We start from the raw sequence: 26,070 nt of genomic DNA on the forward strand, positions 1-26,070 counted from the left end.
AAAGAAGCTCAATGCTCAGCAATAGTAATGCTAGTAATACTGTAGGAATACAGTAACACAGTAAACCATATAACACCAATGTGGAACGTTTTTCTGCAGGAGAAGTACTTTCATTTCATTATCTTACATAATGTTTGCCAGTAATACAGTTCTGAAGTATGTATAGAAGTATGTATATGTAGAGTATGGCATGTGTAGTCAAGTATTTTTATACTATTCTGTTGTTTGTTTTGCTAAAGCATTGCTTACAGTTCTATAGAGTGCAGAGACATGAAGGGGGTTACATCTGCTAATTTTCTGTACATGCTACTGGTTTATGGTATGTAAGTATTTACTTTCAACTTAAGTGGTTAAATGCTGCAATTCGGGCATGTTAAAGCAATGGATAACATATACCACATGGATGCAGCAAGCTTTGGCAGCTGTGATGTTTTTTTGTTTTTTAATTAAATTATGTTATTATGTAGTTTGATTAGCGAGCTGAAGTCATAAAATACATGTAAGCTAAATAGTGCTAACTAACAGACTCATAAAATTATAGAGTTCCACTGTGTAATTTGTATCACACATCGAGCCATGTTCTTGGTGAGACAGTTTTTATTAGCATGCTTCAAATTGCACCAAACTTGGTGGAGAGGTGAAGTTTAGTGATGATAATGAGCAAATAACTAATTATCATAAGTAGTTGTTTTAGCAGATCATAAACAAGTACTGGTGATGGTTTGATTAAGATTGCGTGCTAATGCTATAAAGTTGGATGTCTATTAGAGGAACGGCAGTTTTTGCACTTTTGCTTTTTTAGTCACCTCTCGCTCTTGTGTGGAAATTACTGGTTTGGAACATTTAGGCAATTTATAAATTTAGCATCACAATACATGTAGCATGTGCAACATTTCCCCAAAATTGTTTTGTCACTGCTTCCCAAAGTGCAAGAATCCAGTATGACAAGATAATGTACTCCACGTTGAATTGTGTCATTTCAGCCTCACAAAACTACCCTGTTAGATATATGAGAAAAACTGATGCGAGCTGTCAAACACAGAGACGCTTAACATCCTTTAAGGGGAAATTCTTGGTGGAAACAGAGAGTTCTGGTCACACTTTTTGCTTCATCTCAACTTGAAAAGTTTTGGCTGACGGCAATTTGAAACCCGAAATAGACGTGGAGCTCTTAGCTGAAACAGATGCACATGTTGTTTCGGCTACTTCTCGACAAGAAAAAGTGCTTGTAGTTGTACGTACATAGACACACACACACTGAGAAGAGCATTTACTGGAAACAATAGATGTGGAGGGGACACCTGCTTGCCTGATATGCACCCCCCCATCCCCCCCCATCCTCCCTCCCATCCATTAGGATTCAGTTCAGGGCTCGGCTCTGTCTCCGTGAGTAGGTTAGCCATGTGTGTCATGGTGAAATCCAGTGAATGATAATGAACTAACTGTGTGTGTGTGTGTGTGTGTGTGTGTGTGTGTGTGTGTGTGTGTGTGTGTGTGTGTGTGGAGAGGAGGAGGAGAGGAGGTGGCATGCTTGCTGAATCACTCCCTCTATCCATCCCTCCATCCACCTATCTATCTAGCCATCCAGCTATTCCTCCTCCTCCACCACCTCCTCCTCCTCGTTGGCGGTGTGTTGGCTAGAAGGACGGCCCCCATGCTCTGACACACACACATGCAGACGCACACCTCCGCGATGTGTCACTACCCATTCCACCTGCCTCTTCTCGTCATTCTCCGCTCACTGTTCCATCTACCTACACTTGCTCTTTCCCACCCTCTAAATCTCAGTTTGTCTTTATTAATATTATTTTTTTAGTTCTCTCTTAGTCTTGCTCTCCACCCCCCCACTGTTCTCAACTCCCCCCCACGCTGTGTGTCACCACTGCCGGGAAGGAAGAAAAATGCTCCGGCACACGAGAGCGAAAGGAGAAAACGGTGAAAAGAGTCAAAGGGAGAAGACGGTGAAGACTGGAGTGTGCTCGGAGCACAGCGATGCCTCCATCTGCTATGAGCCACACTCTTCTTTGATGGAATATCCCGGACAGCGGAGGGCAGAAGGAGGGAGAAGAAAAAGAAGGAGAAGAAGAAGAATAACAGGACTGAGAAGACGGGACGGCCAGCGCTCGCCTCAGGAGGGTACGGCAACACGAAATGAAAAGAACAAAAAAAACAACCCATGTATGACATGCTTTTGCCAATCATTTCTCTAACAACTTCAGCTCTTCTGTCCCTTTTGGCGTTTTTCATTTTGGGTTTTGATCTCTCTCGCTCTCTCGCTCTCTCTCTTTATTCCCTTCTCTCTGCTGAGTTGTGTCCACAGGCTCTGTTTGGGACTTTGGCTAATTGTGAAACTATTCTCCGGACTCAGGCAAAGACGAGACTTTCTATACCCCTCATTTCTTTTTCATTCTAATTAATCCCCCCCTGTGCAGACCCTCAAAGAGCCCATCTCTCTCTCTTGCACTCTCCATAACTCCAGCTCTGCCTCTCTCTACCTCACTCACTGTTTTTTTTCCCCTCACTCTCTCCATCTGTCTGCCTTTGAGAAGCAAATAATTGGATGTGGAGATTGGCTTCTCTGTGGCTGAGCCAGAGGATTGAGGCTGCACGGCACTTCACACACAGACACACACACATGAAAACACGATTACTCACACACACATACACCTGCAGCTCAGGCTGTGTGTGTGTGTGTGTGTGTGTGTGTGTGTGTGTGTGTGTGTGAGACAGAGAGAGTTTGAATATGAGCTGCAAAGATCTCCCTCGTTTTTTAAAAAGAGTAGTTTTCATCGTTTCTTTCTTCTTCTTTTTTTTAAAGAATTTGCCAACTTCTGAATGTGCTCTCAAAGCCAAGTATAGACTAAGTAATGTGCCTAAATGACTCTGTGCTTTTTCTTTTTTGGGGGGGGAGAGAGATCCTCTGCTGAGGTTTTTTTGGGATAACGAAAACATATATATATATACACACACACGTAAATATATTTCTCCTCTTCAAGTTATGGATGTGAGCTAATTTCTTTGGGGAAAAAGTATTTATTGTAATAGTATTTTATCAAAAGTATTTTTTTACAGTGCAGAAACTAAAAGAGAGAAAGAGAGAGAGTGAGCTCGAGCGGCTGAGAGACCTTTGAAGAGTTAGTGGCAGAGGTATTTCCCTGCAGAGAGGGAGAGAGAGACAGAGATGAAGAAGATGAAGAGGAGGCTTCTGAGACAACAAGACATGAGAGGTGTTGTGATGCTGGCGAAGTTACAGGCTAGCTGGCTGAGTGGAGGACACACACGCATACACACACACACACACGTGCGCATGCACACACACACACATCAACACTTAGAAGAGATGTGAAGCTCTTTTCAGCACACTCTCTGCTCTGAGGCAGGGCGCCAAGTCCCCAGGGATGGATAGGAGACCTCTCAGCCGTTACACTCACACACACACACACACACACACACCTTAACACATTTTACACACTCGCAAAGCCTCAGATGGAACAAGAGGGACTTTGCTTCGGGACAACCTTTTTCACATTTCTTCTTCTTTTTTTAATTGTGTTGTATTTCATTATTCACTCTCTCTCTCTCTCTCACTCTCTCTCCTCTTTACCTTCCCGCCCAACCACACATCTCCCGCCTCCCTTTTCTCCTCCTCCTGCTGCTGCTCAGCTCCATCCAAGCTCATTGTCCTCTCAAACGCGCACACACCTCGCCACTGAGAGTGTTGCGTACACGTGCGTGCATGAGGACGGGGGTGTGTGTGCGGCCGGTCTTTCTACGCAGCAGCGCAGCCCGGCACCAGCTTTCACTCTGAGGTGAGTGTTTGTGCGCCGTCTCCGTATCTCACAAACTCACCTTTTTTCTTTTAAAACACAGTTTTTGTGTGTATTGAAGTTTGTAAAGTGTGTGTATGTCATATTATTTGAACTATTGGTGTTTGTGTGTGTGAGTGAGTGTTTGCGTTAACAGGGGTCAGAGGTTCTGCCGGTGACATTTGGATGGCAGCAGGGTTGGATATGGAGCTGAGATTGTGTCCCAGGCTGCTGGTGTGACTGTGAGTGTTATGAGCGTGTGTGTGTACGTGTATCCGTGCGTGTGCGTTGCCAGAGGGTGAGCTCGGCTCAGTCTGTACGTGCTCTGCTTATGAATTACTGACCACGGCTTGAGTTCTGCTCCCTGCTAGATCACAAGGAGCCTGCAGATAGCCTCTCCTCTGTGCTTTTTTCTTTCTCTTTTCTTTTTTCACACTTTCACATCGCTCCGTCTCTTCCTCTGTGTCTCTCTCTTTTCTCAGTCCGTCTCATTTGAGTCGGGCGTCTTAATTGGCATACCTGCTCGTGGCAACCGCACCGCCAAAGCTGTGCGCTCAATGCATATTCTCACACAACCAGTTTATATGTTGAAATAATCTCCTCTGTCACTCCCTCTGTCACACACACACACACACATTCCACGGCAGATTTAAATATTTCCCGGCGGGGTTGGAGGGTGAACAGAAATAGATCTAATTCTAAATCAGGACTAGAGCTCGGCTCAGGCAGCCACACCACCCCCCCCCCCCCTCCCTCTCTCCCTCTGCTACAGCCAGCAGCTACAACACTTGCACTCCAAAAGAAGAAGAAGAAAAAAAGAAAGTTCAAAGATTTGCTGTGAGTTTTACCAGTGAAATATACTGCGACAGCGTGAGAAGAGCAACTCTTCCCTCGCCAAACCCCGCGCTGTTCATCCACATCAGCCTCAGTGCTGAACACGGGGAGACAAAAAGAGCTTTTTAGTTTCAAAGATGCTGATAATCAGACTTCCTTTATTTTTATTTTTCAGTTTTATTTTGAAGCAATAACATTAATAAAAAGCAGATTTTAAAAAACGGTTCATTTGCTTCACAGAAACTTGACTTTAAAAAGATTTTGGACAGTTTTAAGCTGTATGGATTTTCCCGTTCCGCCTCTTGGCTGCTACAGTAGCTGGCTGCGGGCGGATTAAAACTGGAGTTAAGATACAGATCTGGAGTTGATGAGTTTCTAGCTGCCTGTCTGTCCGCCTACCTGTCTGTCTGTGATGCCGTGTCTGTGTGAGTCGGGCCTGATTCCAGAGCGGTGATAGGATAGGTCACGGCCTGCTGGCTGCCTCCAGCGGCGCAGGAGAGAGAGAGAAGGAGGAAAAGACAGAGATATGGAAAAGAGGAGGACGGCAGGGGGAGCAGGTTGAAGGAGAGGGTGTGTGTGTGTTCATGTGTCAGGTTGTGTGTTTGTGATGACGGTGTGTGAGATAAGGCAGAATGGGGGGGGATAAGATGTGCTGAAGGCTGGATAAGCTGCACCTGGTTTGAGAGAGAAAATAAAAGATAAGAACACACAAAGAGAGATGTGGGGAAAAGGGGAGGTGGCAGGTCGCAGGAGTGTGTGTCTGTGTGTGTCTGTGTGTGTCTGTGTGTGTGTGTGTTAAGCTTCCGATATCTACCTACTGTCTCCTACTTCTCCTCGCCCGCAGTCTCCCTCGCTAACCGCCCTCTTCCTCTTCACTCTCTCCTCTTTCTCTTTTTTGACAATGAGCCGACAGCAAAGAACAAAAGAAGACATAATACATGCAAGCCCTCCTCTCTCTGCAGTCAGGAAGGAGAGGAGGAGGAGGAGGAGACAGGAAAGAGGAGAGAGGTATGAGTAAGGCGCAACATGCAAGGCAATTGTCGTAATCAAATTATATAAAATAAAAAAGGAATAAATAAAAATAAGCTGTGTGGTTGCTCCAGAAATGTCAAACTTATGAAAGGAAGGTGAATCAGTGGGTGAGTTCCTGGATGTGAAATGGTATTAAAAAAAAAAAAGAGTTTTATTCATGATCACAGACCAAAGTTTTCAAAATGTGCAGACAAACAAGCCTTCTGCTGTTGTTGTCTTACTGACTTTCTGCACTAATAAGACAAGGTGACATTGAAAACAAAAACCCTCAGGTGACTCTGTGCTTCATCTCTTACCAACAACTGTTGAGCCGTCCTGTTTCCAGACTCTCTCTGTTGTCTTTAATCTGGACGCAGCGACCTGGAACTGCACTCGTAACGTATGTTTGGACCATAATTAGTTGGAACCAAGAGCAACGACCGATCACTTCAGAATTTAAAGTGTGCTGTTTAAAGTAATATCTCTTCTACTTAATTTAAAAACAAAAACAAACAGTAGAGATGTTGGCAAACTGCTGCTTTAACCAGTAGCAGCTACATCTAAGTAGAAGTCATTTTAAGTTCATATAGTGAGATATTAGATTAAAGGTTAGTTCTTTACTTAATGAACTTTTAAGTAAAGTTAAGTAAACCTGAGCCTGGTTCTTCCTGTTAAAAGGGAGTTTTTCCTTCCCACTGTCACCAAAGTGCTTGGTCACAGGGGCTCATATGATTCTTAGGTTTTTCTCTGTATGTATTATTGTAGGGTCTACCTTACAATATAAAGCACCTTGAGGCGACTGTTGTTGTGATTTGGAGCTGTATAAATAAAATTGAATTAAATTGAATTAAAAATAAACAACACGGCCACATATGCTAATTTGTCGCATCTTTCAATAGGAGCTTAGGTGGTTTCAGTCGACCAGAATGATTACTTTTATTTTGTTCTTGATTCTCTTTGGGATATAAATTCTTTGGACTGTTCACTGTGATGTCGTTCTGGGTCTGAAACCCAGAACGACAGCGAGTTACCCGCTCCCTCCGCTGCTTCATCTTCAGTTGTATAAACTCCAACATTATCACTCATACAGTGAGTGCTGCAGTGTATTTCCCTGGTTAACAAACTGGTACAAATGTGAGGCTAATGCTCCAGTTTGAGCTGTTTTTAGCTAAAACAGTTGTAGCTGTAGTGGTTTCATATTTGTATTTTGTACGCTGAAAAGTTTGCTCAGCAGAGGGTTGTCCTGTGCTTCCCATTTGGCTATTATTGTCTGAAAGCAGGCTAGCGGCAAAGAATTCAGACACTGGAAAGAACAGACTGGACAAAAACTGTTGAAGTAGTCAGAGGAACCCCAAAGGTTAGCCAGATTGTTTGAGCCAACTTTTTCTTAGCAAATATGTTCACACACAACACTATTAATGTTACCAGCCATGCAGTTCATTCACATAAACAGTCATTTTTTTTTTCAGCTCATTTGGTTTGAATGATGTTGACACAAAGGTGCAGTGGTTAGCACAAAACTTCCTTGTTCGAGACTGGAGGTGGAGTTTGCACGTTCTCCGGGTTCCTCCCACAGTCCATAGACATGCGTCTCAGGTTAACAGGTTGATATGGTCTCTCTCTAAGTGATAGACAGGTGACCTGTTTGGATGTTCACCCCATTATTACACAGATGCTTGTTAAAAATCTAACCTGCAGGAGTCCTGCTGCAGATATAAAGAGGAATGACTTAACCTTCTGAACTCTTTCATGGCATGCATTTTTAATTTCTCTTTGCTATTTGGGCTGATTGGGACCTGATGAATGTAAAAACAAAGTGTTACCAGACATTTTTTTTAACCTGATTTTTGTTTCTGAGAAAAATGAGATCCACATATGAGGACATTCATTTTAAATGTTGATAGATCAGTGGCACTATAATGTCCTCTTAAGTAGATATCAGGCCCTTGTAGAGCAAAAATAGTATTTTGATCTAGATAACCCAAAATGTGATGTCCACATATGTGGACGCCAGGTCCTAGGAGGTTAAGAAAGCAAAAGTAGTTACGCTTACATACAGATTTAACTGGCTAATTTGTGGATTGTATAGCATCAACAGGATTGCACTGGTTTTCCCTTTGCCTTACTTACACCAGATAATTAATGGTTGCTGATTATTACACAAAATAGGACTCCACACACACACATGCAGTGATCACACCCGGCCAGCGATTTCAGCTGCGGTAATTAAAGAAGCGTTAGCAGTGAGTGAATAAAACATGCATCAATCCCTCTTCCCTTCATTCGAACCCCCTCCTCCATCTTTTTTTCACTGTCTGTTCCTTTCTGTTTCCCCCACCCTGATGAAATTCTCCGGCATCTTCCTTTCCTCCAGTTCATCTGCCCCCCCACCCACTATTATTGCGCTGCTTTCCTCATCTCCTTCCTTGTTCCTGCTCTTGCTCTTTTCTGCCCTCATTTCCTCCTTTATCATAGTCTCCCTCCTCTTACTCTTCGCCTCCTCCCATCAGACTCCAGCCTCTCCTCTCTAGCATTCCCCAGAGATGAACCAATGTGTGCAAGCTGTTGCAGCAGGAGCAGTACAGGTGTAGATAAAGCTATCGTGGTGGGGATGTGCTTGTCGTTTTTTGCACGCGCATACACACACACACACCTTGTAGGCACTGCAGGTGCTGCATCAAGATAAATGAGCCGTCATTAGCCAATCAGGTCAGCCGGTGGGAGGGCGATGGAATACCGAGAAACGAGATCAGCTAGTGGAGGTCAAGCCTCTGACAGGAGGGATGTGTGTATTTATGTGTGTGTGTGCGCTGCATGGTGAAAGTGAGAAGGAGGATTCCCTGATTAGATGTGAGCAAAGTTTTCTTCTCCTCCTGCTTTTTACTGCTCAAACTTCCCCTTCCTCCCTCTGTTACTGTCTCCCCCAACCCTCCCTCTCCCCACCAGCACTGCTCTGGGAAAGTTGAGCGTTGCTGAAGATTGTTGCACTGCAATTTGACGGCCTAATTGGTATCTGCGGCCGGTTGTTTATCTCTTCATGGTGACTTGGTGCAGTGAAGGAGACAGCGATTGAGGAGGAATTTAAAAGCGTTTCAAAAGTCTTGTTTGCACCTCTGAATTTCTGCTGGAGGGAGAAGCTGATGTCATATTGTGTCTTCAAGCTCCAGGGGAAAGCCTAACTAGTTAGAGAGAAAGTCAGACTCACATATATTTTCATTAGAGCACCGTGATCTATGAGCGTGCATGTGCATGTATATGTTTGCCCTCCTAACATTTACTCTGGGGCTAATACAAATGGATTTATGCATAACGTGCTCATTCTCACAGCTAATGTGCTGCTGGGATGGAGGAAGGTAAATGATAAACCCCATGGAAAAAACCCTCTAATCTCACTTATTCTCTCCCTCTCTCTATGAATGTGTGTGTGTGTGTGTGTGTGTGTGTGTGTGTGTGTGTGTGTGTACGTACATGTATAAAGGGCTTTCAGGATGGCCGCTAGCTTTCTTTGATCACTAATCCTTTCTCTGGCCTGACTTTCTGTCCCTCGTTCTTTTTTTCCTCTGCCCATCTCTCCGCTCTCCTCTCATCTCCTCTCCCGCGCTCGCCTTGCCATGTCTGCATTGTGAGCAGCTTACAGGCGGCTATCTAGGACAGGGTGCCCTCTCTCTGTCTGTTTCTGACTCAGGGTAGTTCTCCTTTTTCCCTTCACCGCTGCTTTACTATTCTCTGATTTCTCAAGCATTAAAGATGCACTCCTTTCTTTTCTTCTTAAAGCACAATACATTCTGTTTATTTAGAGTTTCTGGTCCACGGCATCATTCCTCCTGTGCTTGCTGGGTATGGTGCAATGCTTTTCCTAGCACACCTCTGAGCATAAAGTGCAGCGCAGAGCAGGTGTTTCAATGGAAAATCAAGTGCACCAAAAATGTGTGTGAGTGTTAATATGAAGCACATTTTGCTAGCTTAGTGTGAGTATTTTTATCTGTTTGGCTTATCCTACAAAGATCAGTGGAAATAAGGATCAAAATTATTTTAACCAATACAAACTGATGGAATAATATAAAAGTACAAGAAGATGAAGAAGAAAAATACAGGAAATGTTCAAATAATAACAGAAACACAGTGCACTGCAGGGTTAACAGCTACACAATTAGCCCTTAGAAGTATTATGAAATGAGAAAATTAGTGTTTTGCAGTTGTTGCCTGGGCTCTGGGAACTTTAGTAATATTATCACTATTGAAAGGTTAAAACGAGACATCCAAATACAGGCAAACAGGTTTGGTGCGTTCAAGATTAGCTTGCTACGTGCTACAAATATGAGCAAACACATTCGATGTCTGAGATCAATAGAAAGACTGCAAAAACGCCACTGTTGAGTATGGAGTAAAAATTGCATTTTCTCAGGTCAGGCCACACATCTTAATAATTTTTTGAACAAAACTACATATTTTAGTTACTCTGTTGTAAGCTAACGTCATAAGCTAATTTGCTAAGACCTTAAGTTTAGCATTTTTTGCTCTATAGAAAACTAAAGACAGGACTGGATTTTGTCCTGTTTCCTTTCAGGTCATTGCTCTAAGAAGAGATACCTTTTTGGATAAATGGTGAATTAAGGTTTTAACCAATATATATGAACTGTGAGTACTGAAAGGACAGTTTTAACACAGTTTTGGCCTGGCAAAATAAAAGCGCCCTCTTTCATTTCTCTCCATTCATTTTCCTTATCCTGAGATCACTGTGACCTTTCTGTCCTCTTTTTTTCTTGCGTTCTCTCTCACTCGCTGTCTTTCTCCTTGCTCTCAGTTTCAGGTAATCTGTCCAACCAGCTGAGGCGAGAAATCTCTTGACTGCAGCGCACACAAGCAGTCTCTCTCTGTCCCTGTTGCTCTCTCTGCCTCTTGCTCTCTCTCTCACAGTTCACAGCTCATCTAAAGCTCCTGCCAATGCTCACGGCATTATTATTCACCATGTTCATAACTTTACCGATGAGCCCTGTGGTTGGCCAGACAGTTGTAGTGCTACCGAGACCTCGTAATCTCACTGCTCTCTGCGCGGGCCTTGTTAAGCCTTATTCTCCACTGGGAACCTGGAGGTTATAATTATCCTACCTTGAGCGGTCCGGGAGCATCTCGATTGCTCTCTGTAGTTCTGGTGTCGCTCCAAGAAAAAGGCAACAGAGACTTCTACAGAAGGCAAGTGATAGCACAGAAGCACCAGCACTGGGGACGCTAAGCTCTAAATTGTGCTGTTGGTGAGTGCTGTTTCGACACCATCTCTTACAAGAACAACAGGACACGTCCGACCACACTTAGCTTTGACAGTAGGCGTATTTTCTATTAATGTTTTGTTGCTCCATGGGTCATGCTAAATATGTACTCTCCACTTTCTGGGAATCGAGGAGTTGAACAAAGCAGCGTGAAAATTGTATAAATATACCGAAAAAACGTCTTCTTTCTTTTGTTTGATTTTCTTAAGCTCAGTTGTTCTCTTGGTCTCTCCAGTTGTTTTGGGGAGCTAACACGCTATCGCCTGAATAACAGTGTTTATTAGAACCACAAATTCATGTGTTGTAGTTCTGCAGATGGGATAACTCCCACGCACGGACACATGGAGACTTTCTCTGTTTACCATCAGCAGGTCCCACTCCTGGGAGAAACAAATTCCCTTCTTGAACACCAAAACAATGAGCACAGGAACAACACCAGTTTCCCCGGGTACGTCGCGTCTAGATAAGACCCTAATGTCGGTCAGCCTCTACCTCTAGCCACCTCTTCCATTTGAGAAGCCTGCTTTCTAGAATCATGGCAAACTGACAGACTGAAATCACTTGCAATTATCCTCAAAGTAATCTGGCATTACATTTTACCTTTTTAGTTTCAATAAAAATCACCGTATCCTTTTTTAGATAGGATAGTTGAGTCAGATGTCCCCAAATAGCTGTTAGCTATTTCCTTTTCATCACACTTTAAAACAAATGTTTAAAATGACTCATGTATAAAACATTTTTTGGGCTAACCACCATGATGTACTGTTTGCAAAGTATTTTTGAAACTTGTCATTTCCCCAGACCTCTACAATGGTGGTGCAGTGCAAAGTTGACGTAGCGCGAAGGTAGCCGCAATAATGGAAAAGACGGCAGGTTGAAGTAAGCGATCCTTTACGTGCCAGAATATATAACCTGGTTAGTATGAAACGTTGGCGTGTTTTACTGTTTTTGGATCGTTTTTGATCTCTTGATTCAAACATAGACTTAAGGCACTTCCAATGTAGAAGTTCCTTAAACCTGCTTTCTTTCTTGTGTCCAACAAGATGGTTGAAAAGGAACTAAACCTGTTGTGTCGAAAACAGATCTTGAGCTGCCTTGCTCCATGACCTCAGTAAACACTTTCCTGAGTTTATTGTCTTGGTTGGTAGTTTCAAGTCTTACCAGGTTACCAAATGCATTATGGCAGCAATTCCCAAAGTCAAGAGTGCTGTGGCCCACTTAAAAGTCCCACGGGGCCCATCCGAGCTTCACTGTAATCAAAATACAAGAGAAAGTGATGTGTTTCCTTGAAGATTTTATTTTTAAAAACATTAATCGCTAATGCTACATAGTCATATTGCAAAGTGTCAAGGCCAGTCTTTGACCCACCTGCCACTGGGACACAAACTTCAATACAAAAGCAAAAAATTATTAGCTTTTATTCACTTTTTAATGAATAAATACATTTATATAAATTAGCGCTATTAGCATTAATCTCGTTAAAATGACGTTAACACCATAATCGCATTAACGCAGCAAATCTTGATTTATCGCGGCTCGCCCCGTGTGTGGGGCTGGACGTCACTAATGCGTTAACGAGCTAACCGCGCTAATGCGTTGATGCGGTACAGCCCCACGTACGGGGCGATCCGCGATAACTCGCTAACAGAGATTTGCCACGTTAATGCGATTATGGTGTTAACATCATTTTAACGAGATTAACGCTAACAGCACTAATATAAATATGTAAGTGAATTTCTGTTGTTACTGCGGCCCACGTGCAGTAGCTTCAAGGGCCACCAAGGGGCCCCGGCCCACACTCTGGGAATCGCTGCATCATGGTTCTCATTTTTTAAATCGTAGTCCCCTGTTTGTCAAAATGGACGATGAAGCAAGACACACTTTAGTCCTCATAGCTAGAAAAGTTACTACTGTATGAACATACAGTGTGTCAGTGAGTCCACCCTCGAACTGTCGGCATAGTTTGCAGAGGTTATTCCGTGTGACTTGTAAAAACAGATATTTTATGATTCTCAATTCAGAAGTGTAAACTTATCCTGTAGAAATGATGGATAGGTGGAGGAGCAGGTGAAGCAGTAGGATGGGTTTTGGTGTGTATCAGGAGGCAAAGATGTGTGTGTGGAGGGATTGAGGGTGAAACACAAAGCAGTGGCCTGTGGAGAAGAAAGAGAGCTCCTCTGTGTTTAGAAGTCAATAGGCTCTTTGTTCACTGATCCTGGGACACAGTTAGCCATGAGACACACTGACACTTCATACACACCATAATGTACCTGCGGACACACACATGCAATTTAAATACCTAAGCCCAAAAAGGCATTCCTCCATTTTCAAAGTAGCTGCTTTCCAGGTTTTAATCTGTCTACATACATATGCCACCCTTTATCGCTCAGCCCTCAGCTTTGGTGTCTTTATGTTGAAACTACAGAGAAAACCATTACCTTGACTTTTTCTTTCACTTATCTGGGAGGGGGGATGCGGGGAGGGGTCAGTGGGTTTTTCTTCTTTTTTTTAACGAAAACTGGACAGAGGACATTTTGTGTGAGAACAAGAGAAAGAGGGTTGGGAAACAGAGAAGGGGGCAGGGCTGCAGGTACAGGTAAAAGCTTTGTGCAGGTACCAGAACCGAATACGTGAATTCAGATGGAAAAGAGAGCAGGAGGCGCTCTGTATGTTGGAGTCAGTCGCACAAAATGGCAGGAATTGGTTCTTCTGTGGCTTCACGGTGACCTGGAAAAGTGCATAATTGTAAGTATACATAAAAAATCTTCAGGTATTTCTCTAATTTTTGTTATCTCTTGAGCTGTAAAAGAGGAACTCGTGACTTTCAGGAGCTATATTGTGTTTCTTCCTAGTTGTGCAACCGCGACTCATTTCGGGCAAATATTCAGAAACAAGAAGATGTTTCCTTTTAAATGAAGTCTCGCGCATTCAGTTTGGCATTGCATTTTTTCTGTTATAGCTATTTGGTTTTTATGAAAAGGGGATAAGGACATTGATCTAATTACACTTAACCTTAGATGGGTTGCCTGTGACCCGGTGAACCCCAAGAGGTTAATAATGTGTAAAACTTTCGATGAAACGAGTGCTGTGGAATTCAGGGTTTTTTTGGCCATTGCCGAGTAGAGCTTCTGGTTCTTGCACCAGTGAGAGCAGGTAAGGCGCTTGATGGGAAATGTTCTGGATGGGAGGTTTCTCGGTGGCTACTTATTTTCAATGAGAAGAAGTCAGGCACGTGTCAGCACGAATCACGCTCACACACAAGGTTCCTGCTTTGTATGTATGTGTGTATGTGTCCGAAGGCAGGCCCGATATAAATAATGGATAAAGGTCTAATAAGTTTTCTGTGTTATGTCTCTGGGCTGTTGACCATTGGGATCAGCATTACGATTCCGTCACTCAAACTGTGGCACAACACTCGGCTTATCTGTGTTTTACGCACACAAATGCACACACACGTCCACGCCAACACTCCCACACGTCTGCGTACACGCTCGCAAACACTGATCGCTTTATCTCATTGTCCAAACAAGAAGATAACAAATAAACCACATTGTCTGTTTCCACAGAGGATCTCGATAAGACACAAATCAGCTTACGCACACAGACAAACGGACATACGCGTAAATATCTACAAACAGCGCACACAAGGAAGCGGTGTGAGTTTTCACAGGGAATGACGGTGGTAAAAAAAACGGATTAAAACAAGGATGGATGACTTTGACATTAATCCCACCTGTTTCAAACTCTTTCTGAGTGACCCTTTTGCTCCATTTTCAAGCCCTGATACCTTTATCTCTCATTTCTTCTTATCTTTCCGGCACGTCTTTGCAGCCCTCTGACTTTCCTATTCCCATGCCTGTTGATACAGCAGGCTGCTGAAAAAAGAGGGGATTCCCCTTCAGTCTGAAAAGTAGCTCTTTGTTCACCAAACAAGGTACCACATACTTTAGATGTGATTGAGGTTATTAGCTGAATGAGTATATACTATTCTGCTGATCGCAGTAATAAATATCAGAGAAATAATCTGACACTGATCTTTTCCAAGCACTTTTTTTTTGGCACATTAGCTACTTTTTCACATATACAAGACTACAGCTAACAGCAAGTTAGCATGGCTTAGCATAAAAAAAACGTACATCACAAAAACTGATACCTCTGAAACTCTGAAGGGTTCCAAAGATTTAATGCAATCCTTTTTTGTCCTTTTATGTCAAGGCAGGTGTAAATAATTATTCTATTATGTATTCAGGTATCCTCATTCATTCGTATTCAGTGAGGCCCATCTCATAAGTACCTTCTTCTGCATCCCCTGACTGAACTGCAGCAAAGGCCTGGCTCAATAGATCGGCTTCAGCTGTATTTCTGCCATACAGCAGGTACCATAAAAACTGTGGGAACAGGCACTAGTTGGAAACAGCGCCATAAAAAATGGTTGCACACACTAAACGTCATGTATAGAGAAATTATGCAGTTGAGTTGGATAATCTGAAAGAATTCATAAAAAAATAACAGTCAACTTACCAAAGCTGCTCAAAGACAGACCGAGCTGTGAGCAGAACTGAAGGTGAGAGAGAGTTTCAGCTATAAAGGCTGTGCTCGTGACGCTTGTGCCACAGCTCGTGATGCTGGCGGTAGAGCAGGTCACATACCAGTTAGATCAGCGGCCCCCAACCTTTTTTGCGCCACAAGCCGATTTAATGTCAGACAATATTTTCGCTGTGTAACACGTTGTGTAACTTTATTAGCAGCGTCCGCCTGAAATGCGGCAACAACATTGAGAGTAACATCCTCCTCTCTGCCCCTTAATGCTCTCTGGTCACTATGGTAACGCGTAAATATTTCTTTCAAAATAAGACGCACAACTACAACACGGGAAAAGACCCAGGGAAACCGAGTTAACGATAAAAACCCTGAAAACCATAAATTTCACACCTGAGTCTCAAGTCTCGCGGCCTGGTACCAAACGACTCACGGACCAGTACCGGTCGCCCGGGGGTTGGGGACCGCTGAGTTAGATCAATTATCAGATGGTGGGACATCTGGTGGTTCGACCCCTGGCTGCTCCAATCTGCATGCCAATGTGTCCTTGAGCAAGATGATACTGAACCCCAAGTTGCTCTCACATCCAAGTGTTAATGTTACACAGAAAGCAGTTAGGCATAGAAAAAGGTTCTTGTATGAATGAATGAATGAGGCGGTTTGTTTGAAGTGCTGTAAGTGCTCAAGTAGAGTAGAAAAGCACTATATAAGAAGCAGTCTATTTACCATATAGGACGACTATTAAATCTGAATTTAAAACATTCGCCTGAATGTAGGGCTGCCACGATTAGTCGACTAGTCACGATTACGTCGACTATCGAAATCGTCGACGACTGATTTAATAGTCGACGCGTCGTTTGAAGCTTTGTAAGATCACAAAAAACGCAGGGATAAGTAGTAGGATTTAAGAGTGTAATAACGGACTGAAACAGAAGATGGCAGCACTGCACGTACAAGGATGCCAGCTGCCGTTAAACCCTGAAGAAGAAGAAGCTGTGTCCCAGAATTCATAGCGCAGCTGTCAACAATGGCGGCAGCTAGTAAGTTTTAATATTACTCTTATTATTCTTTCTGGGTCACAAAATAAACGTTTAGCATATTGTCAGGCGAGAATGTAGCTGTGTAAACCTCAAATATCTGCTCAGTTTATCAAGACACGACATATTTTCAAAAGCGCTCCGACGTTTTCGGAGACGTCTGTTACCCACCAGCTCGATAGCGAGCCGGGGGCAAGGTCACTAGAGCCGTGAGAGCACCGGACTCCCGGCAAATCGTTTTCAAACCCACCGCCGTCTTTCGCTACTCAGGTTAAACATATATATAAGTCACTTAGATAACTTAAAAATTTTATTGTTTGGCTTTTTTCAGTATTTTATTTGTTCCTGAGTAAATCGGTTAGGCTGAGATTAAAGTTATAGTTTTTACACAGCTGAGTAAACGTCAAGCAGACAGCTGATTATCAGAAGTGTGAGATGCTCGAGAATATACTCCGGTGTCCCGTTATATTTTAGATAGCAAGGAGTTTATTAAACTTCACCGAAACAATCTGCAAATTTCATTAAAATTTAATAAACTATCATCTTGTCTTTATTTTTAGTTAGCACCTTAAACACTTACAGCTGTAAGCTAATGATAGTTATATAAGAGCAGATGCATGTTGGTGCAATAAGCTGTACGTTTTACGTCCAATGGATGCACGATCTGATTAGTCGACTATTAAAATAATCGTTTGTGGCAGCCCTACCTGAATGAGATTGTGAGAAACAAAGAATAATAAAATTTTTGAAGATTAATAAATAAATTGCATTTTGTGGAAGACAACCATTTCAGCGCCTGGGACACCTCATGACATCCAAAAATACTAATATATGAAACCTTCTTACTAACCTTCTCATCATCTGCTGTAAGCCAGACCCTGACTTGTTCTCCCAGAATCTGGTATTGTTCCTGGTCAGCCTTTACAAGCAACACTAAATATCTCTGTTAACTTCAAAAGTTACTTCTAGTTAGAGCTGACTAAGCCAACGAACTATTTAGTTGTAGGGATACTTGGGCATATTACTGCCTTGTAATCAATAATTTACGAGTGAAACTTTTATCAGAGCGTTAAATAATTCAAATTCATCGCCGATCTACTTTTTTCACTAACAAAAGCTTACGCTCTAACCCTTGTTTGTTTCCCACGACGGCTGGTTCATGCACAGTGCCATGCTGTACTTTATGTGCATATTTGTGGACGCACGTGGGCTATTTTTTTATGCTACCCTCCCTCTCCCTTGCTCTCTGTTAACGTTGACTCATCCATTTTCAGCCAGTTAATAATTCAGAGGGTCTGCAGGCTGTATTTTCATCTATCTCATCTCTACACTTGCCTGTGAAAGAACCTCTAGAAATTACGCATCGCCAAACAAGACGGTGACTCCGATGGCTGGCAGCGTGGCTGGAGATAGAGAGAGACGGCGAGCCGGATGAGTGGGAGAAGAAGAAGAAGCAAAAGGAAAACAGGGGAGAGTGAGTGGAGAAGGCCAGGAGTGGGGGATTGGAGGATACATGGGAGACAAGAAGGATACGCAGTGGAGATGGGTGTCTCAGCACTGCTGTAAATCCTCTGCAGGGCCTTGTAAGCTGTCAGACAAGCTGAGGGTGTTAAAGGCATGTAGTGAGAGAGCTGCACACACAGACACACACACACTGCGCGTGCATCATTGTGTGGAAAGAAAAGTTTACTCTTGCTACCAGCGTGATGGCTCGCTGCTGTGTTTTATGGCTTTCTATTCCTATGTGATTTTCTCTGGCATGTCACATAGGGTCTAAAGCCATTGGGTACAGAGTGGGAGATCTGCAGACAAGGATTAGATGGATATATGGGATGGCAGTAAAGGGATAAAAGAAGAGCTCATGGAGGTTTAATAGTATATAGTACACACAAATGCATGCGCGCGCACACACACACACTGGATATGGCCCGAGGCGTTTTTGTCTCTGCTCTCAGGCAGCCCAGAGCCCAGCTCAGCTAATTGCCCCCATATGAGACAGGTTGAATCAATCCTTAAACCACACACACACTCAAGCACACGCGTGAATGCAGACACTTCATGTTCCATCTGTGCTTGTGTTTTTGTCACCCACTCACTCCCTCTTGCACAGCGCACACACACACACACACGCACTCCCCAGCCAGGCCTGCTGGTGCTGCTGACTCAGGTTGGTATTTAATGAAGCTCTTAGTTTCACCTCGCGTCTCCTAATCTCAGAGCTCATTTGTGATTGGCTGCTCGAACACTGGCGAAAAATGTTAACGCTTGGAGTTTAGTGAGCCTTAAGACATGCGTGTGTATGTGTGTGTGTGCGTCTGTCTGTCCATCTGTTTGCGTGAGAGGGAGCCAGAGATGGAGACAGAGTTGCGCAGGGAGAGAGTAACTGAAGCGCAGACATGGAGAAATGTTGAAAAATATGAGAAGTGTAGCAGTAAAATGAGTTTTTCTCCTTGCTGAGTGACAGCGCTCAATAGACTGTGTGTGTGTGTGTGTGTGTGTGTGTGTGTGTGTGTGTGTGTGTGTGTGTGTGTGTGTGTAATGACCTACTGACTGAACCCCTGTAACTTTATCTACATGGAGTTTTTTCTTGCTTAATGGGCTGAACATGGTTTTCCGTTGGCGGTGTGTTGGCAGATCGTAGGGAGCTTTGGACCGTCTACCTGCAGGGAGCGTCTGTTACCAGATGGAGGCAATGTCCTAAGTATGTGTTAAACTGGTCTCTGGGCTACTGTTGCATGTGCTGCTGTTGGTCGCTCAGCCAGCCGTGGAGAAGAGCAAAGTCCTAACATTCAAAAAACTGAATGTCTGTCAAAAACCGCTGTCTGTGCTTTTCAAACTCTGGTTTTGATCTCATTCCTGATGAATTCCATGCACGAGAGCACGTTTGTGTAGACTGAAAATCTCTCTCTGTAGGCAAATACCTATGCAAATATACAGCAGCAGCATAAAACAAGTATAAGGCACTGCAAATATGTGGAGACAACCACATGCAGATATCTACACAGTCACACACGCTGCCTATTGTGATTTACTGAAATAACATCACTTGCACATCTGTACACCTTTACCATATAAGTGACGATAAATCTCAAAAGATTAAGAAGTTAATCAGTGTTTTTGCAGGTAAGATCATTTAGTTTTGGTCACACAGGAACTTCCATCAGTCGATTGGCTGTATCTCTTTCGTTTTGTAGAGTGAGTGTTCGCAGACTACAGCCAGTGCCGACCCCTAACCTCAACCCCTACCACTTGACAAGAAAAAAAGGCTCTTGTATGCTTAAAAAAAGAGGGTGATTTTTGTTAGTCTCTCGTCTTTCATCCATAATATCAGAGTCATGGCTGGTACACTGGACAAATTTACGACATTTATTTTTTTTGAACCAAGCTCGATTTTTGTTTGGATCCAAATAAACAGATCTGACCAGTCAGACCACTCGTAGCTTAAAATAAACCAGTCGTGACTATAAAATGATATGGAAATGGTTAAATATCTTTTAGATCAAATATTACCTTAGACACACAGCTGCTCCGGGTCAGTCAGCTCTCTGATATTATTTCGCTGCCTCCTCAGATGGGGTCCCAACTCTGCCAACAAGAGTTCAACCTGCCCCACTGATATCCTGAAATATGTATGAAAGTGCTCGTGATACAGCTTCATCTCCTGGATCAATCCATGAAACTCTCTCTGTTGCTGCTCCCTTGTCTCAAGAATGGGATGGGTTAGGAATCTGTTTCTTCCTCATCTTATTTGGAAACATTGGGACCATCTCATCATCTCTTGATGCCGTCTTAAATTTTTTTCTACGCTGCGTTTTTTGTTGTTGTTGTTTTTTAAAGACAGATTTTCCACACACAAACATTGATAAATACTACAGGTTTTAAATGTAACCTCAACAAAAATGTGACTACAAAAAATTAACACAAACATAAAGGATCACTTTGATATTCTACGGTCAACTCAAGGTGCTTTATATTGTAAGGTAAAGAACCTACAATAATACAAAGAAAACCCCAACAATAAGAAGACCCTCTATGAACAAGCACCTTGGCGACAGTGGGAAGGAAAAACTCCCATATAACAGGAAGTAACCAGGCATAGGGAGGGACGCCCATCTGCCACAACCAGTTGGGGTTGAGGGGAGGAAAACCGAGTCAGAACATACATATACGTTCCATAATAACTAATGATAAATACAGAGTAGTGTATAAAGACATAAATGGCACATTACAAACACTGAAAGTGTTAAAGTGTACATTATCTTATGAAACCCTCATTTGAACGTTCGGGCCTAAAGCTTACACCAGCTGACACTCGCTAAGAGGCGGCGTGCACCCTCAACAAATCAGCAGTCCATCCGCAAAGATATGTGTCAGTTTGTATCAGGTGGTTTTGAAACAGATTCACCAACATCAGTGTTTATGAACCAACGCACCTGCTTATTGGGACATAGACTTGCTGTGTTTTAAAATACTCTAGGGTTGGGCACCTTGCCCTCACAGTAGCCTAGCTATTGCTGATTGATTTTTGGCAGCCTTAATGAAAAAAGATGAAGTTCTAGACTACCACCAGAAAAAAACACACCAAATGTAGTCAGCAAGAGCTGCCAAATAGATCAATAAACACATACATACAAAAAAATAACCCAATTTGAAAAAATAACCCAAGTTTCTATGCATAAAAGATACCTAGAAGAATGAAATGACAATAATTATCCCCGTGTTTATTACTGGCTTCGACGAAGGTGTAAAAAAATATAATATGATCAAAACTGTAAATTTTGGTTGAAATAACTAACCTGAACAGTGAGTCAGTGAAAACAACTTTAATGAACATGGTTCAGAAATTGTCAAGTACAGCTGCAGCAAATTTGATGCACCAGCCATAGTTACTGAGTAAGTGATGGCCTTTGGTGAATATGCAGTGCTTGACAGGAGTTTTGATCAGCTGTTCCTGGTCCCAGTTCAAGGACAGGCAGAACATCAACAACAATCTTCTACTTTTCTATTCCAGTGTGAATGCACACAGTATGAAAACAGTATTTCTGTGGGAGTTAAACAGTAAATACAGGCCAATGTAACACATGTTCTCCATGTGAGCGGGACCTTTCAAATGCCCATTCTTTGCCCTGATCTAAGTTATCATCAGTTATGAACCTGACACTAACCCTAATCCTTACTGTTTGCCATCATGTCATTTTTTTAAAAAAATGTTCTTCCAAGTGTTTGCTTGTCAGACTCATGACACTGACCAGCATCATCTTCCCAATGGTTTCTTTATTAATGGCAACACACCGTCTCCTCAAAACAGGAGACCAGACTGAGATCGCCTTCCTTTTCCTTCAGTTGTATGAGGGTAATGAGTTGCCAGGGTTTTTTTTAAACTTACTGATATAGTGGATGCCAACTGAATGTTGCGTTCTCTCCACTGAAAGCCTGTCCAAGGTTCACACTTGTTTTACATTCACTCATTAGCTCAGTCCTGACTCCAGTGTCTTAGAGAGAAGCAGAAAAGCACTCTTTCTATATCCCCTCATTGCCAAGACTTCAGAGAACAATTAAAAGAACACAAACATGTGTAGGGTTAGTGTCAGACATCACTGGTGACGCCCTGGACCACACACGGCCTGATTTAGAAGTGGAAAAATACTTTTGGGACTAGCATCTTATTCTGCTCAGTAATGTGGTAGCTGTAGCGACTTCTATTTAAAATTAACTGTACGTTAATGTTGGTAAGTATTTTCACTGTAGAGATTTCATGTATTGAAATAGAAAGATTGTCAGTGATGAACCTGTATGCCATCATATCAATATTTTATAGGAGCACCTAATTTTATACATTTAAAAAAATGTTCTTCCAAAAGTTAACAGGCAGAGAACAAAGAACTGTAAAACTCATGTTTTTTAATTGGAGATAAAGTATCTGAATTTCGGGAATGGGACCATGCCTCCAAACACGCTCCTTCCGGTTCCCATCTATATATGTTCCCCAGTTCAGAATCAGAATCAGAATACTTTATTAATCCCGAAGGAAATTAGGCTTCTACAAGCTGTTCCTTCTCATTTACGTGTCCCACCCTCCCTCCACCTTTCAGTTCTTTAACTTCTTCACTTCTATTTAGTACATTGGGATCTGCCGGGTCTGGGAGCCACCGCCAGCCCCCTTCGAGGCCTTCCCCAAACCGCAGCTCAATTCACGTCCAAGCCATTCACCTTTATCTACTAAAATGCTGTCAAACCTAAAATGAGGATGTGGGCCCAGCGAGTGAAAATGCTTTTTGATTAGGGTCAGGTTCAAAGATAGAGTTGGGATTGTTTCCGATGATAACTTTGACCTCTGAGGGTTAAGAGCTTACAGGTCTGTGCAGAGCCTTTAGATTCATGTTGATTACAGTGAAATTTAATTTAGTTGGGGAGGCTCTCCCCATTTGTGTTCCAAGCATAAAAAGGATGCTAATCACTGAAGCATTTATTGTTTTAGATGGTACCTCTGCTTAAAGAGTCCACTGCACATAAAGAAATGGCCACTAGCTTAATCTTTGCTAAGTTCCATCCAGAAAACTGGCTTTGCCTGAAACGTGCATGAAAGGGAAGCTTCTTCTTCTATTGCAGATATCCATGTTTGTTCCAAGCAAAAGTCCTTATCATGAGCACTAGATGAAAGAGGACTGTTTTAATGCTTTACCTATTCTTCTCTCTCTCCCCCTCTTCCCTCTGTGTCCATTCACAGGTTCACGTAGATGCGGTGCATCAGATAGGACATGCCCTTCACCTGCGCCTGCTTCTGTGGCCTTAATGGCTTCTGCCGCAGACGGAGGAAGAAGAAAAGTGATCAAGTGGAGGATGAGGAGTGTGAAGAGGTAGAGCAATGGAGGGATCAGGAGACACAGGTGTGACAGCATTGCTGTCAGCCCAGCTGTCTTCGCCTTTTCTGTGGGATTTATCCCTAATGGACCGAAATGTGTGGCCTGGGTTATCACTGCTCAGGACAGCCTCCACTGTCTGGTATGCTGCCTGGCGACATTATAACAGAGATGGTAAAGGGGGTTCAACGAGCACAGGCTTTTATTTAAAGTTAAAAAAAGAAAAGAAAGAAAAGGTGCTTTCGAATCAGGTACTGTATTTTTCCCAGAGTATCGGTGACTAACACTTCTTCTTTTGTACTTTTTAACCTGGCTAAACTCAACAAGCACAAGGCTGTCTTGAGCCACGCTCTTCAAGTTGAAAATAAAAGCCTGCGAACTCCTCGCTCATGCCCATTACACATCCCTGCAGCACTCTCATTTCTCCCTTGGCAGCTGACTGAGAACTTTGCTTTTGCTGATGTGATTCCAAAAAAAGAGAAAAAAATCGTATCTGTTTGATTAATTTCTTGCCATAGCTGGCGTTCCTCACAAGGTGCGAAGAGGCGATGGACTCTAGAAATCCATTATTTTTCTGAGTCGCACTCCTCACCGCTCCTCCGCGGGGGCTGAATTAGAGCCAAAGCTCGACTGAGCTCTGCACCTCCTCACCTACCTGCTTATGTCAGATCAACTTAGTGAAAACTTCAGCTGAGTGAGAAAGTGTGCAGTAATTTCCAGAGTCACCCATGGAGGGCCGGAGCCCATCTCGGCTTTTCACGCTGCGCTGGGCTCCATCTAAAGCCAAGCAGCTGTCCAATCAGCAGCTTAGCTGGAGTGTGAAGATAGGAGTCAGGGGTCAGAGTGAGCAGCGGAGTTTGGGAGAAGTCCTTCCGCTTACGGCGTAGCATCTCTGTCTCATTAACAGGCAGACGAGTAATTACAAACACACGCACACATGGATGCAGACCCATCAATTAATGTCCCCCATTGGGAGAGGAGTGTCTGTCCGTAAATGCCGTTGCGGTGCTCTTCCAGCTGTCACCTGTTTGAGTGTAGGACTCTGCGAGTGTTGTGTGTGTGTCTGTGCTTCTTCTTGGCTGCAACAATAGCTTTTCAAAGCTGAAACAAGTGGTTAAGATATCTGTTCAGCCACTACAGTACAGCCTTTCCAGAATGCACATGGAGACACAAAGACAAAAGACACACACACACACAGGTCTCATTAGCATGTGTGATTATGCATGGCACGTCCAGTCAGGCAGTGGAGATGTAATTAACCTTTTCCAGCAGGAAACAGATGCCTGGATGTCACACACAAACACACATGCTATGGCACACATACACACACACTGACACACACACACGTCTGCTGTCAGGGAAACAAAGCCAACGTCATGGTGTCACGGAAACAAAGCCCCAAAAGCGCCGCCTGGCACTCTGTGATAATCCCCTCACGCATATTTACATTCAGGGCTTAGAATACGCCTCAGTGCCGCCGTCTCCACCCCCTGCTGCACGCTGTTTCGCCCCCCTCCCCAACTTCTTCGCTGCCATCCTCTCTCCCCTCTCCGATCTACCTTCGGGCCTTCCACCTCATTCGCCCGAAGTCCTCCTGCTATCTCTCCCTCTGCTCCATCTTTCACTCGTCGTGTCCCGAAACTCTCTCCTTGCTCGGATTCATCTGTTTATTATCGGTGGATAGTACATGGCCTTGCATGGCAGCTCCCATAGATTAGCCCCCACCCGTCTCTCTTTCTCTGTCTGCGAATATCAGGGATTCCTTCAGGCGGGCAAAAAGCTGCTTTACGACAGATTAATGAACGGCCCTGATTGTGTCTGTTGGTGTGTGTCTACGCCTGCATGGAATAGATTGTCTGTTTACTCATTCTCCTGCTACAAGCGGCGAAATGAGACAAAGCTAAAGCCATTTCACAGTGTAGAGCACCTATTATGATTCACTGTGTTACGACGCAGCCCTAATGAGAAAGAGAGAGAATGAGAGGAGGGACGATAGCGGAGGAAGAGAGAGAAAGACGGTAATGAGAGCACGAGCTGGATGCGTGTGTGTGTGGAGGGGGGGCTAATGCTAGACAGAGCAGTCATGCTAATTGGCTACAGTGGATAACTTTCTGAGGTGGGGCATGAGAGTGTGTGCGTTTGGGGGGGAGGCAGCGAAAAGAACAGCCTGATCTGTCGGCGTTGCACTCGTTTAACTCCCTCCATTTCACCTCTTTAATGAGAGGAATATTCGCTCCAGTAATGGAGAAAGACTTTAAATTGGTAACGATTTAACACACACGCATGCACAGAGGTGGTACGATGTGGTGGTGGGGCAAGTGAGGATGGGGTGGGGGTAGGGCTGGAGGGTGAATTGGCACTGGCAACGGTGTGTGTGTGTGTGCGAGCATGTTCTCCCTCAAGCACCACAACCCCTTTATGGATCATGGCAATTTTCGGGGATTGTAACTCAAGGACAAACAGCTAAAAATAGAGGGGTGGTGCATGACTCCTGTGAGAGCGGCGAGGGGGAGGGCGGGTTGTGGGAGGTGGTGAGCGCGCGGGGACGGCGAAAACGAGTCCTGTCGCATTAGATTTGGGTCAGAAACGAGGGAAGAGCCGGCGAAGCGGAGAGTGTTACAGACGGCTGGAAGATTCATCACTTGCTGCTCCCTGTACGTCTCACGCGTCTCCTTCAACACCTTGCTGCCCCTCCTCTCTGCTCCCACACATCATG

The 26,070-nt window shown here is 43.6% G+C and overlaps 1 protein-coding gene across 6 annotated transcripts; it reads left to right on the top strand.

Annotated features, from left to right (window-relative positions):
* The first annotated feature begins 1,671 nt into the window (after positions 1-1,671).
* Positions 1,672-25,352, top strand: blacat1 (BLACAT1 overlapping LEMD1 locus). 6 transcript variants are annotated; one of them, XM_085272942.1, is made up of 3 exons: positions 1,681-2,136; positions 3,664-3,809; positions 23,222-25,352. In XM_085272942.1, the coding sequence occupies exon 3, from the start codon at positions 23,253-23,255 to the stop codon at positions 23,385-23,387; it is 135 nt and encodes a 44-aa protein (XP_085129068.1). In that variant the 5' UTR covers positions 1,681-2,136; positions 3,664-3,809; positions 23,222-23,252; the 3' UTR covers positions 23,388-25,352. The 6 variants fall into 6 exon arrangements, 5 of the variants coding, with proteins under 5 accessions (XP_085129068.1, XP_085129069.1, XP_085129071.1 ...); XR_014892411.1 differs by lacking the exons at positions 3,664-3,809; positions 23,222-25,352 and adding an exon at positions 2,321-3,094 and having other exon boundaries at positions 1,672-2,136; XM_085272943.1 differs by lacking the exon at positions 3,664-3,809.
* The last annotated feature ends 718 nt before the right edge of the window (positions 25,353-26,070 follow it).

The sequence above is a fragment of the Mchenga conophoros genome, linkage group LG5, assembly GCF_057382185.1.
Source record: "Mchenga conophoros isolate Kocher_MC1m ecotype Shallow Benthic linkage group LG5, M_conophoros_male_GT1.1, whole genome shotgun sequence".
Taxonomy (NCBI): domain Eukaryota; kingdom Metazoa; phylum Chordata; class Actinopteri; order Cichliformes; family Cichlidae; genus Mchenga; species Mchenga conophoros.